At 41.8% G+C, this 18,583-nt stretch overlaps 3 protein-coding genes across 7 annotated transcripts; 2 read left to right on the top strand and 1 right to left on the bottom strand.

Annotated features, from left to right (window-relative positions):
• Window positions 1-758: 758 nt before the first annotated feature.
• On the bottom strand, window positions 759-5,775 carry LOC135139963 (ubiquitin recognition factor in ER-associated degradation protein 1). 3 transcript variants are annotated; one of them, XM_064070329.1, is made up of 5 exons: window positions 5,656-5,775; window positions 1,757-1,877; window positions 1,552-1,706; window positions 1,230-1,502; window positions 759-1,153 (listed from the first exon to the last, which is right to left on the bottom strand). In XM_064070329.1, exons 1-5 carry the CDS (start codon window positions 5,683-5,685, stop codon window positions 818-820), a joined length of 915 nt encoding a protein of 304 aa, XP_063926399.1. In that variant the 5' UTR covers window positions 5,686-5,775; the 3' UTR covers window positions 759-817. The 3 variants fall into 3 exon arrangements, with proteins under 3 accessions (XP_063926399.1, XP_063926400.1, XP_063926401.1); XM_064070330.1 differs by lacking the exon at window positions 5,656-5,775 and adding an exon at window positions 1,921-2,027; XM_064070331.1 differs by lacking the exon at window positions 5,656-5,775 and adding an exon at window positions 1,921-2,008 and having other exon boundaries at window positions 1,757-1,871.
• Unc-45 (uncoordinated 45) lies at window positions 2,220-5,654 on the top strand. The gene is made up of 3 exons (XM_064070328.1): window positions 2,220-3,132; window positions 3,198-4,193; window positions 4,407-5,654. Exons 1-3 carry the CDS (start codon window positions 2,529-2,531, stop codon window positions 5,582-5,584), a joined length of 2,778 nt encoding a protein of 925 aa, XP_063926398.1. The 5' UTR covers window positions 2,220-2,528; the 3' UTR covers window positions 5,585-5,654.
• Window positions 5,776-7,713: 1,938 nt separating the features above from the next.
• Window positions 7,714-17,821, top strand: LOC135139964 (tudor domain-containing protein 7B). Of its 3 annotated transcripts, none has more exons than XM_064070333.1 (13): window positions 7,714-8,080; window positions 9,479-9,906; window positions 9,961-10,182; window positions 10,664-10,810; window positions 14,757-15,095; window positions 15,256-15,420; window positions 15,474-15,846; window positions 15,899-16,595; window positions 16,646-16,722; window positions 16,769-16,872; window positions 16,923-17,074; window positions 17,131-17,282; window positions 17,337-17,821. In XM_064070333.1, exons 1-13 carry the CDS (start codon window positions 7,993-7,995, stop codon window positions 17,555-17,557), a joined length of 3,165 nt encoding a protein of 1,054 aa, XP_063926403.1. In that variant the 5' UTR covers window positions 7,714-7,992; the 3' UTR covers window positions 17,558-17,821. The 3 variants fall into 3 exon arrangements, with proteins under 3 accessions (XP_063926403.1, XP_063926404.1, XP_063926405.1); XM_064070334.1 differs by having other exon boundaries at window positions 7,715-8,080; window positions 15,265-15,420; XM_064070335.1 differs by lacking the exon at window positions 7,714-8,080 and adding an exon at window positions 8,815-8,956.
• The last annotated feature ends 762 nt before the right edge of the window (window positions 17,822-18,583 follow it).

Genomic DNA, 18,583 nt, shown 5'->3' with positions numbered 1-18,583 from the left:
CGTCACGGAGGTTTCAGGAGTTGCGTTCTAAAAATACGAGATATACCGCTTTAAACACACTATATTTTGCAAAAAATCCGCAACTAAGGTAAATAACTCCCGAAAATCGACCATTTTACTGAAATGCTTCAATCTTTGATGATCTTGTCACTACTAATCTTGTGAAAACTTCCTGTGTTCTAAAAATTGTAGAATATCATCTTGTTACAATTTAAATTTCCTCCTCTAAGTTAAAAACGTTCAAGTGCAGACGCGAAACCACTTCTAATTTTCTATTCTCGTCGCTTCCTCATTAAAACCCCATCCAAATCGCCATCTAATCCCACCGTGAGAACTTCCACCGCCAAAATCCCATCACGTATTCTTTTCTCAGGGCCGTACGTGAGGACGTTCCGAGAATAGGCGTCTCTTTGAATAAACACGTGACGGACAATACGAATACGAATTGTAAGAACGGCGCGAATACGAAAGAGATAACACGACGGATAAAACCTGTTGTCGTATATCTTAATTTGCTGTCTTATTCAAATGAGATGTCGCCGAAGTGTGCCAAACGAATACGGGAAAAGAAACGAGGAGAGAAGCGAACGGATTATTCAACATGTGTGCAGGCAGACGAATGATTCATCGGCCATTTTGAAAGCGGTGGAGATAAATTGCGGACGAGGCAACAAAGGGACTGGATGCATAAATTAAGGGTGAGGAGAGGTTAGGCAGCCAGTTATACACCTGCATAGTGCAGGTGCATACAACTCAAATTACGTGCTCGTTTTTTTTTTTAATGCTAAACAATAAACAACAATTTCAGATTTTCGTTTCAACCCTTCATGCTGAATCCAGTCCCGCTGAAAGCCCTGAACTGACTAGATTCCTCGCTCTCCTTTCCTGGTTTAGTGGATCGCCGTATAAACCGCAGCGTTCCAATTTGATAATCATAGTCTGGAATACCTCGGACGTAGACGGGTTTAGGCGGGATGATATCACTCGTTGCTGAATCCTTGCGCTTTTTCCCGTCTAGTCGGTTTCCGGCGCCTCTGAAAGCAACAAAACCTGTGGGCTCAGGCATGAGATCAGCAGGATCCACAGCCATTTCTTCATCTTCTTTTTTCTCTTGTTGTGGCTCTTTGTAGCCCACCGGTGGAGCAAATTCTACCTGTGTATCAATGAATAATAAACGATTGTAAAATCTTGCAAAAACTTTGGAATTGTGTCAATAATCTAATTCTTACATTCATGTCACACTCGATTATACTGATGGCATTCCCAGGCTTCGTCTCAAGGACACACAATTCATAAATTTTCTGGTTGTATTTAACGGCTATCACGTCCCCTGTAGTCAGACAAGCGAACGAACGCAAACAATTCTCAAGGACGGCCTTTGGATTCGTAATATCGAGAAAATCGGGCGACAGAGGTTGGAATTTTGAGAATGTGCCCACCGGTAACGACACACTTTCCATTTGTACCATGTCCCCTTCTTCGAGCACCATATTCTGCATCATCTACCAACGAAAATTACTAGTCCAGTTTAACGGAATAGTACTAACTTACCCATAAAGGTAAGTACACTTTTCCTTCGTCCGCCACGAACTCCAAGACCCCACAATGCGTCACTCTGTTCGTTTTTTTGTTGGTGAGTTTAAACAACATTGGGTAGTTGATGTTGAGCCGGGTTAGTTGTTCGAGGGCCGAAGGTGGCATTATTACTAAAAAACGAAATTGGTTGTGGGGGATTTTCACAAAAATTGGGGCTTACTTTTGCCGCCGCGTTCCACGTCCTGTCTTTCATTTCCCGGCAACATTGCCACCGAATGGCACTTGTAGATCATGTTGAAGGGCCGCGGAATCTCCGGGAACATGTTGAAACCGAACTGAAACTAAACAAAGGAGTAAAGGAATGCAAGAGTTAAAGAATGTTACCATTGTTGTGCAGTTTTGTCTATTTGTTTAAAATACGGTCTCGATGACTTTGTTTATTTTGACAAGTGACAAGTGACAGATGAGTAATGTCGCCACCATCAGATATTTTCACTTGTGTTTGTATGATTGGCTGCATATAAAATAAGTGTGATTGATAATAATCATAGCACAATTTTAAATGCAAATGTAACATGTTTTTTGGTTTTCTTTCAGCACAATCAAATTATTTTACAAGAATCTTGGTAATAAAACCATTTTTGTACAACAATTTGAACATATGACAAGTGACACAATTACAGTTTCCTGTAATTACAAATACGTCGCTTCGCCCCAAAAATTCGCAAAATTAGCTCCATTTTTGAATATAACCCCCCAATCAACAACCCCTTGACTTCCACGACCCCTACCCTCTACAAACCGCACACCCCCCCAGCTCCTACAATGTCAAACGTCAACCCAAAATAACCATCTAATTTTAGCTAAATCGCCTCTCTTCTCGAACCAACTAGAAATTTCGACTCCCCCTACATATAAATAGGTTCTGGAGGCATGTCCCCCAGTTTAAAATAAAACTAAACGTGTCGAAACATCATAACCTCAAACCCAAAATGCCGGAGACAAGTGAGTCACTAAGGCGCAAAGAAGAAGGTAATGAGGCCTTTAAAAACGGCGACTGGGACTCCGCCGTCGAGCTTTACACCGAAGCCATCGAAGTACATCACGGCGAAAACACGGACTTGGCAGTGTTTTATAAAAATAGGGCGGCGGCCTACTTGAAGTTGGAGAAGTACAAAGAAGCGATCAGGGACTGCGACAGGAGTTTGGAGATTGTGAAAAACGACCCGAAGGCGTTGTTCAGGCGGTGCCAGGCTTTGGAGAGTTTGGAGAGGTACGAAGAAGCGTATCGAGATGCCACCCAGATTTTTAAAGATGACCCGAATAATAAAGCCATGCAGGGGGTGCTGGAGCGACTGCACAAAGTCGTGCAAGATAGGGTCAAACAGAACGCTCAAACCAGCACTAAGTTGGAGAGCATGGTGAAGATAGCGTTTGATTTGGAAGCCGATATAGAGAAACGGGAAACGGCGATGAAGAATTTAATGGTGTTGGCGAGGGAGAACGCCGGGTCGAGTTTAATGATTAAGTCGCCGGTGGTTCAACAGATTAAGAAGTTGTTGAAGGTGGAGAAGAACAGAGAAATTTATATTACAGGTAATGCAGCCAATTTTTGTTGTACTTACTTTATTTAATTGTCAAAATTGGGTTTATTGTTATAGGTGTTCGTATTATTGGCGAGCTTTGCAAACACGACGTTGACAAGACTAGAGCAGTGATGCGCGACGTGGGTATCCCTTGGTTCCTGGAGATCCTTGATTCCACGTGCGAGACCCAAGTCAACGCCGCCCAGTTCTGTATCCAACAAATCCTGAATATCTTTTCCGGAATGGACAACAAAACCGACACTAAACCCGATCCCGAGCTTTGTACCAAGCACAAGCAGGATATTGACATGGTCCTCACTTGTCTTGTCTACTCCATCAATAACCGGGTTATTTCGGGCCTTGCCCGTGACGCTATCATTGAACTACTCATCCGCAACATCCACTACACCACCTTAAATTGGGCTGAGCAGCTCGTCGAAATTGGGGGCGTCGAGAGACTCCTCGACTGCGCCTCGGAACTCGAGGAATGCAAATACGAGAGCGCTATGAACATCACCCCATCCACCCGCACCATCGCCGCCGTCTGTCTATCACGAATCTTCGAGAACATGTACTACGACGAAGCGAAAGAGAAGTTCATGGGGAAAATCGAGAGTTTTCTAAAAGACAAGCTTTTGAATCCTGAAATCGAGTCAAAAGTGAGGGTCACCGTGGCCATTACGACGTTGCTACGGGGGCCCATCGACGTGGGGAACGCCATAATCGCGAAAGAGGGGATCATTGAGATGATCCTGGTGATGGCGAACACGGAGGACGTTCTTCAGCAGAAGGTGGCATGCGAGTGCATCATCGCCGCGGCGAGCAAAGCGGATAAAGCGAAGGCGATTATCTCTCAGGGGATACACATTTTGAAACAGCTGTATAAGTCGGGGGAGGATGCGATCAGGGTGAGGGCTTTAGTGGGGCTGTGCAAACTAGGGAGCTCCGGAGGGAGCGACGCTGCAGCTAAACCGTTCGCTGACGGGTCGAACTTGAAGCTGGCGGAGGCCTGCAGGAAGTTCCTGTTGCACCCCGGGAAGGACCAGGACGTGAGGAAGTGGGCTGCGGAAGGTGAGTATTTTTTTAAAGTGACTTAAGTACTGTTTGCTATTGCATATTCAACAAATTAAAATAGATTGCTGGCAAATCACTGCAAAAAAATACATTTGGAAATTCACCAAGCGCTTAGAGAGTAGCCAAAGAAATTACGACGTATACTTTCTGCACAAATAACAATAATAATGACCTTGTCAAATTTATTGGGCTGCATTTTTTCAATTCCAGGCCTCTCGTACCTCACCCTCGACGCCGAAGTCAAAGAAAAGCTCGTCCAGGACAAACCCGCGCTTCAGTCCCTCATCAACCTCGCCCAGACTGGAGACCAGTCCTGCCTCTACGGCGTAGTCACCACCCTAGTGAATCTCTGCAACGCCTATGAAAAGCAAGAAATCATCCCCGAAATGGTTGAGCTCGCGAAGTTTGCCAAACAACACATCCCCGAGGAGCACGAGCTCGACGATTCCGACTTCGTGACGGAACGCATCATCGCCTTAGGCAAAGAAGGAGTGACTACGGCCCTGGTGGCCCTCAGCAAAACCGAAAGCCCCAACTCCCAAGAACTGATAGCTAGAGTATTCAACGCGCTGTGCAGCGAGCACGAAATCCGCGGAATCGTGGTGTCGCAAGGGGGCTCCAAGGCGCTGATGACTCTTGCCCACAAGGGCACGGAAAAGGGGAAAAAGCACGCAGCGCAGGCTCTAGCACGGATCGCGATCACGATGAACCCCGACGTGGCATTCCCGGGACAGAGGACGCTGGAGGTGATTCGGCCCCTAGTAGGGCTGCTACACCAAGACTGTTCCGGACTGGAGAACTTCGAGGCTTTAATGGCGCTTTGTAACATCGCGCAAATCAGCGAGACCGCGAGGCAGAGGATACTTCGAGAGAAAGGCTTGTCAAAAATTGAGCACTACATGTTTGAAGATCACCAGATGTTGTGTAGGGCTGCTACTCAGTGTCTCACCAACATGACACTCTCCCCCGACGTGATTAAAATCCACGAAGGGAACAACGATAAAGTCAAGTATTTGGTGTCGCTCGCGATGGACGAGGATGTCGAAACGGCCACCGCAGCCTCCGGGGCTCTTGCCATTTTAACCAGTAACAGCAAACGCTGTTGTGAAAAACTCTTCGAGTCGAAGAATTGGTTAGAAGCTATGCACGTTTTGCTGGCCAACCCCACGGGGAACGTGCAGTTCCGGGGTGTCACCATCGTTAGAAATATCATCGAGAGTTCCATAGATCTCACGAGGCAGTTAATGGAGACCGATGTGATGGAGATCCTCATGGCTTTGACGAAAATCCCGCCGGACGAAAACCGAGAAAAAATCATTCAGACGGCAGAGGAGGCGCTGAAGCTCGCCGAAAACTGGGGGGTTATCATGAAACCCGACGATGAATAGTACTTAAGATACAAAGTGTGCCTTTTATACCATTTGTATTATCGCAAGTTAATAAATGATTGTTTAAATACCTGGCGTCGAATTCCTGTTCTTCGGGGCATTATGGGGGCTGGGGTGATTCAAAGACACGGCAAATTTAAACTTTGAACACTCGATTTCACGTTTGAAAAAGTTATGGATGTGGTTAGAGTGTCGAAGCGCCATGTTGGCCTTCGAAGTTTGGGAAAGTTGGAAAAGGGGGGAGAAAAATTAAATGGGGGGTGGAATGACAGAACTTGAGGCATTTGTAACGATTAATTGACAAACGTCAGGATTACGACAATTATTTGTTTATTTTTTGGCATGTCGAAATCGTAATTCGGATGTGGCTGTAACCACCGCTGATTTGAAAGTGTTTTTTTAGCTCAAATAAGATAAGGTGTTGATAATTATTTCGAGATTATTTTGTTTATTTGTAGGCATTTTTCCAGCAGAATGAAACTCAATACACGAAAGATAAAATACTTTTGTTTAACAGGATAATTAGATTTAGTGGTTATCGTAACCACAGTCTTATTTATCATAACTGTTCGATAGATGTTGTCACTAGATGATGCAATAATGTTTCGTCGGATGTTGCCATGCTCGTAAATAGGATTATCCACCCATTTCCGGTCGGGGACCCATAAATCAAGAGGGGATTATAAAATACCGAGAACGGCGGGTTGATTAGTCTTTTGGAACAAAAACTGCATGTATAGTTTCCGTTTTCGTTTACCTGTTGATAGTGGTTAAACATTCATTTTAGAATTTCCACGTTTTTAAATATTATATGTATTTTTACTATTTTTAGTAATGTTTTAATGTCATATTTTCAATAATTTTCATTTTGACGGTTATTATTAAAATGATTTCAATACTGATGTATCGATAATAATCATCTTTAGCTTCATAATGACAGTATTCTTACTAATATAATTTATTATTGAAAACTGACAGTTCATAATGGATATCTTTTTTGATGCATTTTTTCAAGAAATATATAAAGATTTAAGAATGAATATTCCTAAAACATCTTTTACGTGCTAACCTTTCACCGGTCCTTCCTGGTATTTTATAATTCTCTGGTATTTATTGTGGGTCCCCGACAAAGAAGGGGTGGATAACCCAAAGCACTCAGTTTACTGCTAGGTAAAATCCCAACTTAATTACATTACAACATCCGGTTCAAACACAGCTGGTTTCTACTATACTATGTAATTTAAATAACAATATTGTCTAGGGAAATTTTTGGTGCTGGTTTTCTCAGCTTTGCATTTAACAGTTTTTCAGTTTTCTCGGTATTGTTGCAATTTTGATAAATTTGTCGGGAAACAATGCAAAAACTAAAAATATAAAAACAAACTTCAACAAAAATAAAATTTGTAAAATTATTGCAACATAAGTTTGGTCTGTGTAATCAGAAATCAGAACTTTTTTGTCTCCACCTCGAAAAATATTTCTTGTTTCTGAATCACTTGCTGCCCTTTATCTTTTTCTTTAATGCAAACTATTAATCTATTTTAAATCAGACTTGTTTGCAACAAGTTTTGTTGTTCCTTATTAGACTTTATTTGATAAAAAAAAATGTTCCATTTGTCGAGTTCCAATTCATGGGCGCCAAATTTGAAATACAACTTATTAAAATTGATTATTTTAATAAATAACCTTGGATATTTAGCCGGATATTTTTCGGCGACCTATTTACTAACAAGTAACAATATTATTAATAATTATTATTATTATAGAGTTAAATAAATTCTCATTGGTGCCTAAACGACGACAAAGTGACAACATTCGGCGAACACATTCTCCCCAACCCATTTATTTCCAACACATCAAACCTTGAACCAAAACCACCCGCAACAATAGCCCCTTGTTAACATGATTCGCAATACCGAACGAACCCAATCCACTTTAGGCCCCAAATCTCCAAGCAACCCCAAATCGCCGCCTCCTCCGCACCCGCACATCGTGGCCTTAGCTACAACCCCGCATCTCATTCCTGACGCCTCCACCGCCTCCAACCCTCTCAAGCCGCCCCATGCACTTCCCAATCACTCCCCCCCCCCAGCCTCGTGTCCCCTCCATGCCGGCGCCGCTCCCGCTCAATTCGCCAACATTTTGACATTTGACAGCAGAAGCAATTCGCACCTGTTTGTCAAAATTCGCAAAATCGCTGTTTTCGCCGTTTCAACGCACGTTCGGGGGTGAATTTGTGAGTTATACGCACCGTCCACCCTTAAAATGCGGGGTGGGGCGTGAGTCTGAGCCAGCCAAGTGATTTTCGGTGAATGTAGGTTAGTGTTCAGTTCGACGCGAATGGTTGAACTCGGTGCCCCCATTTCTAGTGCAATCGTACGTTGCTGTGATATTTAGGCTTAGTCGAGATGGAGGAGTTTAAAAATGAGGTTGTCAGGAGCATTCGGTCGTGCTTGATTTCAACGAAGGGGAAAATCACGCTGAGGCAGCTGGAAGGTGAGTCGGGGGTGGAGAGCTGGGGGCGGGGAACCCCGCTGCTTTGTAATCGAGGAATTATCTATCTGTGTGATTACGGGGAATTGGCGATTGTTGAATTTTTTTGTATCGTGTGTACGGTAATAGTGCATACATTTTTTTATGTGGTAACCCACTATTAATATACTGTTATAATTTATAACTTATTAAACGCAATGATGCGGAAATGACTCGCATTCTCTTCCTTGGATAGTGCTACAGTTAGATGCTTGTATTGTTGTTGGGGCTGTAAAAGTGAAAGTTCGGGCAGGTCAAGATGAACTTTTTGTTTTCGTGCGATTTCCTTTCGGTTTTACAGATCATTGATTTTTTATGGATGTTGGGGGAAATAATTAATGAGCCGACTGCCTTTCTTGATTGTAAACGAGAATAATTAATTATATTTGCAGTAGAAATTCCACTGAATTGATAAAACAGCGTTTTTTAACGAAGTGCACTTCATGAATTAGTCGAGCAAAACGTAGACACTTTGAAATTAAATTACAAAGTTTGAATCGTCTGAAAGATTAAATATTAATTCAATTTCTTCAACGTAGCTGCCTTGTTCAGTTTCCATACTTGACAAAACTTGTGATGATTAATTTAGTGTGAAATGCATGCTTGTGTGCATTTCGTTGTGTAATTTTTTATTATAAAATCTTAGCGTTATCTGTGAGTTGTTAACAGAGATAAGTTTTGTGTGACTTGAGGCATTGTGTGCAATGCAATTACGTGTTAAGTGCAAATTAACTAATTTAGATCAGATTTAAAAGTCTACTTTTTTTAAAACGTGCTAAAATTTTCGCTTATTCAATTAACCTAACGTTGTGTCAAACTTAGCTTTCTGATAATCAACCAGTGAGTAGAACACTGAACAACATAAAACACTATTTAACGGTCAATTTCTCTTCGATTAACTACTCAAACAATGAGTCGTTCGTTTACAATAGAATTGTCTTGATAAAAAAAATACAGTAAATCTAGCTAAGTGACCACTTCTGGCTCCAGATGTCGGTCCCAATCACCCATTCCGCTCCACGTTTCGAACCCATAAATAGGACACATAATGCGGCACCATAAATTTTTTAGCACTCGACCATTTCCTGGAAACTCCCCGGCAATAAATTCACTTTGTCTCGTACCCAACCATAACAACCGTGACAACCAATTTGTTTTCTAATTTTATAGAGCCGTTTTCCCATCTGGGTCGGCGTATTATTATTGTTCTTTGTAATTAGTCTTACTTGTCGTGTCGATTTTAACACAAGGTCAACAGTGCCAACGCTCCGATTTCTACCGTGAACTTAATTCTTGGTCAATTACAAAGAAAGTGTTTATGCAGTTTTATTTTTTTTAATTTTTGTTTTTTATTTTTTTCAGATGACTACCGCACGCTCCTCGGCGAACGCATCCCCTACCACAAGCTCGGCCACAAATCGCTCGAGCTCTTCATCCAATCAGTGCCCTCGCTGATAACGTCACGTGGCCCGAACGGCGAGATGTTCGTGGACGCCCAGGTGTCGGAAAAGACTGCCCACATCTCGTCGATGGTGCAGAAACAAAAAACCGCCGCCCCCAAGAAGAAAGTGCGGATTACGCAGGCCCCCAGGTTCAACAGGGCGGTGACGCAGCCGCCCCCGAACACCACCAAGTGGCGGCCGAAGCGGAATCCGTACGTGGGGGCGCCGCGTAAGACGTACCAGCAGTCGTCGCGGCTGTCGGCGGTGTCCCACAACCAGTTCGTCAGCGGGGGCGGCTACGCGCGGCCGCGGGTGCCCTCGAAGGTGGTGGTGCCCGAGAGGAGCGAGGTGAGCGCCCATATTAGTCAGTTTTATGTTTTGAAACATCATTTTCGTGTTTAGTTTAATACGGTTAAGCATCACTCGCCTCCAAAAGAACTGACCAGACACAACTCATCTCCTGATAAAATGGTCAGCGACACCAATGGGTCCACTACCATCGACGACGAATGCTCACCTTTATCTAGTACCATGAGACGGATATCGAAGATCATGTCTGGAATCAGCATGGAGAGGGACAGCGGGAACAGCAGCCCTACGACAGAGTTTGCTTCGAATTATAAGGTAAACGTGATCACCTATTTGTTATTAAGTGACGTTATTGTATTCTCTACGAATACAACAACGTTACTTAAATTTCAAAAACAAACAAAACCGCCTTCGCCTACGTCGCAGTGACGAATCCGTCTGCGATTTTAACAACGCGAGAAGCCGCAACCGAGACTGCGACATTGCGAAATTCGAGATTTTCCCTTGTCGGTGTTTTCCCTACATCGTCCGTTTTTCTTCGGCCGGACTCGCCGGTCGAGTAAAGCACGCCACGCCCACGTAAAAAACGCTTAGCTTATTTACGTGCTGCAATCTCCGCGGCGCTCCGGAATGGCCAAAATTCAGGTAACACCTGCAGAATATTAATTCTCGTTGTTGGAATTCGCGCCGCCTTTGCATAACTGGTCTAATTACGAGCGTGGAAGCGAAGTCGGGCGTTGTTTTATTCGATGCGATTAAATTCTGTTGATTTCGCAAAATTTAAAAACTGTTGCAGATTGTACAGGAATTCGCAAAGACGGGCGATCCGATTCAAGATATCAGGAATTTCGCCGCATACCATAAACTGGGAGACGTCGAGGTCAAATTCACCGAAACGAGATTGAAGAAGTCGAAAGTCGCACATTGTCACTGCAAGATCACGGTGAGTGGGGGTAATTGGAGTTGTTGGGTGGTAATCGCGTGGCCGTGGAGCGTATGTAGTTGGTTGTAAATTATGGCTTGCGGCGCTTGGTACGTCGTAGAATGCGGAAGTGCAGGTTTTTCAAAAAGAGTACTTCGAAATTTTAAGTGCTTTGAGCTTATCAGCTGGAAAGGGTGTACTTTCGAAGTTATTTTTATGGTATCCATTTAACTTCACGGTTGACATTTTAAAAATATCTGTAAAAACTGCATTATTACATTGCTGCCACTACACATTTTTTAAATCATTATTAGTTTTTAACCGGTGAGGCCAACATGGTGGAAGTTTGACAATTCGCAACTGTAATGAACAAGCTTTATTTTTAGGCGCAACTTTGGCGTAAAATGTCGGAAAAATTGACTGACGTTAAGATTCCAAAACTACCCCCAATTCCTCAAAATACCAAAATCTCTAGATCCTCAAAATACTAAAATCATCAAAAATACTAAAATCCTCAAAAACACCAAAATCCCAATTTTTCAAAACACCAATAATAATGATAATAATTTATTCACGGAAACTTATCCTTTTACAATCACCAAAGTCCTCAATCTTCATAACACAAAATCCCCACATCCTCAAAACACCAAAAATCCCAAATCCTCAAAACACTAAAATCTTGAAATCCTGAAAAACACTAAAATCCCCAAATCCTCAAAAACGCCAAAATCCCCAAATCCTCAAAACACCAAAGTCCTGAAATCCTCAAAACACCAAAGTTCTGAAATCTTCGAAACACCAAAATCTACAAATCCCCAAAAAACACCAAAATCCTCAAATACTCAAAATACCAAAGTCCCCAAGTCTTCAAGACACCAAAATCCTCGAAAACACGAAAATGTCCAAATCTTCAAAACTCTCAAAATTTTCAAATCTTCAAAATTCAAGACACCAAAGTCCTCAAAAACACCAACATTCTCAAATCTTCAAAAACACCAACATTCTCAAATCTTCAAAAACAACAAAATCCTCAAATCTTCAAAACACCAAAATCCCCAAATCCTCAAAAACACCAAAATGCCCAAATCTTCAAGACACCCAAATTCTCAAATCCTCAAAACACCAAAAACCACAAATCCTCCAAAATCACCAAATCCTCGAAATTTCTAGAAATCGAAAATTCCTAAAACTGAAATATCGAATAATTGAAAATTCGAAAAAAATTTGTTTTAAAGTAAAATTAATTTCCTCACTAAAACACCAACATCCTCAATCCTCTAAACACCAAAATCTCCGAATCCTCCCTCAAAACACCAAAATCTCCAAATCCTTAAAACACCAAAATCCTCAAAACACTAAAATTCCAAAGTCTTCAAAACACCAAAATCCTGAAATCCTCAAAAACACCAAAATGCCCAAATCTTCAAGACACCAAAATTCTCAAATCCTCAAAAAACCAAAAACCACAAATCCTCCAAAATCACCAAATTCCCAAAACATCAAAATCCCCAAATCCTCGAAATTTCTAGAAATCGAAAATTCCTAAAACTGAAATATCGAATAATTGAGAATTCGCAAAAATTTTGTTTTAAAGTAAAATTAATTTCCGCACTAAAACACCAAAATCCTCAATCCTCAAAACACCAAAATCTCCAAATCCTCGAAACACCAAAATCCCCAAATCCTCGAAACACCAAAAACCACAAATCCCCCAATAATTGCCAGATCCTCAAAACACCAAAATCCCAACGTTTTCAAAACACCAAAATTCTTAAATCTTCACAAAAAAAAATCCCCAAGTCCTCAAGACACCTAAATCCTCAAAAAGACCAAATGCAAAAATCTTCAAAACACTTAAGTTCTCAAATCCTCAAATCACCAAAAACTACAAATCCTCCAAAATTTCCAGATCATCAAAACACCAAAATCCCAACGTTTTCAAAATCCTCAAAACACCAAAATCCTCAGTCCTCAAAACACCCAAATCCCCAAATACTCAAAACACCAAAATCCCCAAGTCCTCAAGACACCTAAATCCTCAAATCCTCAAAAACACCAAATGCCAAAATCCTCAAAACACCAAAATTTCCAAATCCTCGAAACACCAAAATCTCCAAATCCTTAAAACACCAAAATCCCCAAATACTCAAAACACCAAAAACCACAAATCCTCCAAAATTGCCAGATCCTCAGAACACCAAAATCCCAATGTTTTCAAAACACCAAAATTCTTAAATCTTCAAAAAAAAAAATCCCCAAGTCCTCAAGACACCTAAATCCTCAAAAAGACCAAATGCAAAAATCTTCAAAACACTAAAGTTCTCAAATCCTCAAATCACCAAAAACCACAAATCCTCCAAAATTTCCAAATCATCAAAACACCAAAATCCCAACGTTTTCAAAACACCAAAATCCTCAGTCCTCAAAACACCCAAATCCCCAAATACTCAAAACACCAAAATCCCCAAGTCCTCAAGACACCTAAATCCTCAAATCCTCAAAAACACCAAATGCCAAAATCTTCAAAACACCAAAATTCTCAAATCCTCAATCCTCAAAACACCAAAATTTCCAAATCCTCGAAACACCAAAATCTCCAAATCCTTAAAACACCAAAATCCCCAAATACTCAAAACACCAAAAACCACAAATCCTCCAAAATTGCCAGATCCTCAAAACACCAAAATCCCAACGTTTTCAAAACACCAAAATTCTTAAATCTTCAAAACACCAAAATTCTCAAATCCTCAAATCACCAAAAACCACAAATCCTCCAAAATCACCAAATTCCCAAAACATCAAAATCCCCAAATCCTCGAAATTTCTAGAAATCGAAATTTTCTAAAACTGAAAATCGAATAATTGAGAAATCGGAAAGAATTTAATTTTTGAAGTAAAATTAATTTCCTCACCAAAACACTAAAATCTCGAAATCCTCAAAATCTCCAAATTCCTAAAACGCCAAAATCCCCAGATACCCAAAACACTAAAATCCTCAAAACACCAAAAACCACAAATCCTCCAAAATCCTGAAATCCTCAAAATACCAAAATCCCCAAATCCTCAAAAACACCAAAATCTCCAAATCTACAAAACACCAGCATCCGCAATCTTCAAAACACCAAGTCCTGAAATCCACAAAACACCAAAATCTCCAAACCCTCAAAATACCAAAATTCTCAATCCTCAAAACACCAAAATCCTCAAATCTTCAAAACCAAAATCTACAAATACTCAAAATACCAAAGTTCCAAAGTCTTCAAGACACCAAGATTCTCAAATCCTCAAAAACACAAAAATGCCCAAATTTTCAAAACTCCAAAATTCTCAAATCCTCAAAATACCAAAGTTCTGAAATCCTCAAAATCCTCAAATCTTCAAAAACCAAAATCCTCAATCCTCAAAACATCAAAATTTTGAAATCCTCGAAACACCAGTCCTGAAATCCACAAAACACCAAAATTCGCGAGTCCTCAGAACACGAAAATCGTCCATCCTCAAAATACCAAAATCTCTAATACATACTTAAAACATCAAAATTCTTAAGTCGTGCAAACACCAGTCTTGAAATCCCCAAATCCTCAAAACACCAAAAACCGCAAATTCTCGAAAATCCCGAAATCCTCGAAACTTCTAGAAATCGAAAAATTTTTAAATTTTGAAAAGAAATTAATTCCCTCATCGAAACACCAAAATCCTCAATCCTCAAAACACCAAAATCTACAAATCCTCAAAACACCAAAATCTACAAATCCTCAAAACACCAAAATCCCCAAGTCGTCAAAACATCTAGAAATCGAAAATTCATAAAAATGAAATATCGAATAATGTTACTAGTAATAATAATAAGCCTTATTATGGTTAGATTTACAAAGAAATTTGCACCCGTGCCGTGTAATAATAGAGAACTCGAAAATTTTTGAAGTTCTGAAATAAAATTAACTTCCTACTTTGTTCGATCGCCCAGGTCGGCCAGCACAAGTACTCCAGCTACCCGGAGGACTTCTACGACAAGGCGGCTTCCGAACGCCACGCCTGCCAGAAGGCCCTCGACGACCTCATGACCAAGTACAGCAAGCGAAAATCCCTCCTCCTCTCCAGCAACGACGACATCATCGAGCGCATCCCGCCCATGCTCGAGAAGCACAACAACGCCGTGTGGATGTGGCAGATCGAGGCCGACTACATCGACATGTACAACGAGCAGCTCCCGGCCGACTGGCTCCAAGTGATCGACAACAACCCGCACGTCTCCATCGAGAAGTGCCTAGGAGGCTACGTCCTGAAGCACTGCAACCCGGACGACGTAAGCATCGAACGACGTTCGGTTTGCACCCACACCTGTCGTGTGGTTGCAAGCGAAACGTGGGGACGCCAGGGGCTTGGGCGGTGCTTGGGTGTTAACATGTCCAGATTGCGCTTGCTTACTAACTGTGCCTAATCGAGAATCGTTGAAAATCCCATAGGTTTTACAGAAAGGTAAGAAGTTGGAGATCAGTCTGAACGTCGGGGACGTGTCTGTACCGTGTAACACGGTCAACTTCGGGGAGAACAACCGTCTGTACGCGTTGATCACGGCGGCGCATTCGTGCTACGAGGTGTGGTGCCAACAGTGCGGCACGCCGGAATATGTGAGTATTCGACGGAGACTCGAGGGGAAGTGTTGGAATTTGGGTTTGCGTAGGAGCGCTTTTTGCGTTTGACCGAGAAGATGGAAGTGTTCTACAACAACCACCAGGGGGAGCTGGTGTCGCCTGTCATCACCTTAGGGAGTTGTTACGTCATTCAGCAGGACGGCGGCTGGATTAGAGCGAGGGCTTTGAGCTTGCCCCACGACGGTTTCGTGGATTGTTTTCTTATTGATTATGGAGAAGAGATTCATATCCCGATCGAGACTATGTACGTTATGAAGAGAGAATTTGCTTTGGAGCAAGCGCAAGCGTTTGTTTGCCGGCTGGCCGGCCTGGAAGAGGTGGGGGAAGCGAGTGCGGACTCCGAACATCTGACAGCGCTTGTAGGGAGGGAGTTCGTCGTGGAGATCATTCCAGAAGAATCATGTGAGGATAAGAGTGTGAAAGTAATCAAATTAGTGTTACGATTCTTTTGTAGCTAGCGACGAGATCGCCATCCCCGTCGTCGTGTACGACATCACCACCGGCGCCTCGATCAACGAAGAACTCATCTCCCTCCTCACGGTCGAATCGGCCGTTCCGGTCCTGGACAAAAGCGGCGTCACCGACGTCTACGTTTCAAACATAGAGTCGAACGGCGACGTCTACGTGCAGGTCCGTAATTTCGGCTATACGTGCCTAATGGATCTGCTCAAATCCATCAGCGACTCCATCATCAAGAACCCCCCTCTCGATCTCCTCATCCCGCGCCCCACCCCCGGAACCAGTCGCGACCGACTCTACTTAGTCAAGTGCAACGTCACGCAAAGGTGGCTGCGAGCCACCATCATCGACTGGTCCCCCAAGGGCGACCTCGCCCAGATCTACTTCCTCGATATCGGCAACACTCAAGTGGTCAGCGTCGCCAACGACAGAATGTACCCCCTGGACAAACTGAGCGAAGTACTGTGTCAGTACCCACCACAAGCCGTCAAGGTCAGGTTCATGATCGAGAAAATCCCAAGCGATTTCGTACAAAGGGCGGAGAAATTGCTACCTAGCGACGAACGGGTGCTGCTGAAGATCAGTAGTTACGACAACGAGAACGTGGCATGGGTGGAGTTCTTCAAACGAATGAGTGACGGCGTGCTGGTGTTCATTAATAAGTCGATTTCGGTGGAGGCGGAGCTACAAAGGTGAGTGGTGAGTTGTCAATGGACGGGAGGAGTTAGTGGGCGTGGATTAGTTTCAGTTCGGATGTTTGCGGCAGCAACGAAACGAGGAAGAGGTTGATGAATTTGGTGCAGTTTGGCGACGCTACGAGTGAGTATGAGGGTTTGTGTGATTAAGATTGAGGTGTGTGGTTTAGAAACTGTCCCGTCTGGAGGGTCTCTGAAGAAGCCAGATCTACCCAAGATGGGGGATTATTTCAACGTGAATATCCCGTTTGCGGTGAATCCGTGGAACTTTTTTGTAAGTTTAGCGTGTTGGGTTTATTTTTTTTTTAGTGTGGTTTGTGGTAGGTGCAACCTTTGGATTCTTTCAATGAACTCACGGCATTGATGGCCGATATGCAAGAATACTACAAGGATCTCCAGTTTAGTCCAGTTCCAATTGAAGATATAGTACCTGGTAAAATATATGCTTCTAAGCACGAGGACGGCAAGTGGTACAGGTTGGTAATTTCGCTTGAAAAGTCGTTTTTTAATTTTAATAAACGTGTTTGAGTAGGACCAGTGTACTCAAAGTGATCCATTCCGGTTCCATTAGCGTCTTCTACTGTGATTTTGGTTACTACACCAATTTGACTTTAGCTCAACTCGTTCCTTTAGATGCTAAATACATGAGTTTTCCATACCAGGCACTGAAAGCGAAGATAGCTGGTAATTGTACTTTGTGTCTTTGGAAATGCGCATAATCGTGTTTTCGGCTTGCAGGGATTAAACCAATTAAGAATAAGTGGACCATGGAAGACTGCGATATTTTCAATAGTTTAGTGACAAAAAAACAGTTTGTTTCTATTTTAGTTAATATTGAAAAGGACGAACTCTACAAAAGCGATATCGTCCTGCTGCTGTTGTTGATCGACACTTCGAGCGAGGAAGATATCAATATTAAAGAAGTTCTTATTGCAAGAGGCATAGCTACCAGCGTATAAATTTGTTTTTTTCGTTATTAGTTATTTATTTAGCGTTAGGCTTCATGTAAGAATTATTTTTCTATCTATGTTAAGTTTTTGAGAAAAGTCAAAATTCGTATATTACTGTAGTTGCCATAGTCGTAAAATTTATAAGAAGTTTTTATTGTTTGGAATACTGTTCACCAAAGAATTTCTTGTTGGTTTTTATAATGTATTGTTAAGGACTGAAGACATTGAGTGAGCTGCTATCCATTATTTCGTAATAAATTATTATTTTGTAAAGTCTCTTTCATGCTTTTTAGGTTATGAACAGCCATATTGAACGAAACGTCAAGTCAATTTTTTGAGGTTATGTTAAGATGGGGAATTTGGAGTACTCCGAAACATTTGCCCAAATTAGCTCCCCGAAAAATATTCACAATTGCAAACTTTGCCCCTATTTTACAAAATCATGTTTTCTTATGGTAAACCACATCAGGCGTCACCGCTCATCGATGACACTTTTTAACTGTGAAACTACCACAGTTGAAAATTATTATTGTAAGGACTGCAACGTTGAAACTGAGCTAACAATTACTTTCAAGCAACACATCAGCGACTGTCACTACAATAAAACAAAACTTGGAGAAAATGCGTCAGATGAGTTTATTGTTCAAAAATACAGCTGTGACCAGTGCAATTTTGACACACATTTTTTAGTGGAGTGGCTTAGACATCAACATACCAAACAAATTGTAGGGGGCTTAACAAATTCTCTTCAATATGTTGAAAATTCTGAACATTTGGACAATGATGTGCCAACTTGGTTTTGTACTGTGGTTTTGTTGTGCCAAGTGTCCATTCAAGCATACGCAACAAAATAAAAGTTCTCAAATTGTATAAGAAGCATAGAACGGATTACAACTTTAAGTTGTTCAAGTTTCATCGTCTACGGTGTAAAAAACTTATTAGTCTGTCTTACAAAAGATATATTCAGAAATTAGAGAATAATATTTCAAGTGAACCGAAATCCTTCTGGACATTTATTCAAAATAAAAAAAAGTG

The sequence above is a fragment of the Zophobas morio genome, unplaced genomic scaffold (genome assembly GCF_036711695.1).
Source record: "Zophobas morio isolate AGI-343-1 ecotype UQ-CSIRO unplaced genomic scaffold, CSIRO_AGI_Zmor_V1 ptg000038l, whole genome shotgun sequence".
Classification (NCBI taxonomy): Eukaryota; Metazoa; Arthropoda; class Insecta; order Coleoptera; family Tenebrionidae; genus Zophobas; species Zophobas morio.
The sequence above is the reverse complement of the archived record's forward strand: the minus strand, read 5'-3'. Positions and strand labels throughout refer to the sequence as shown.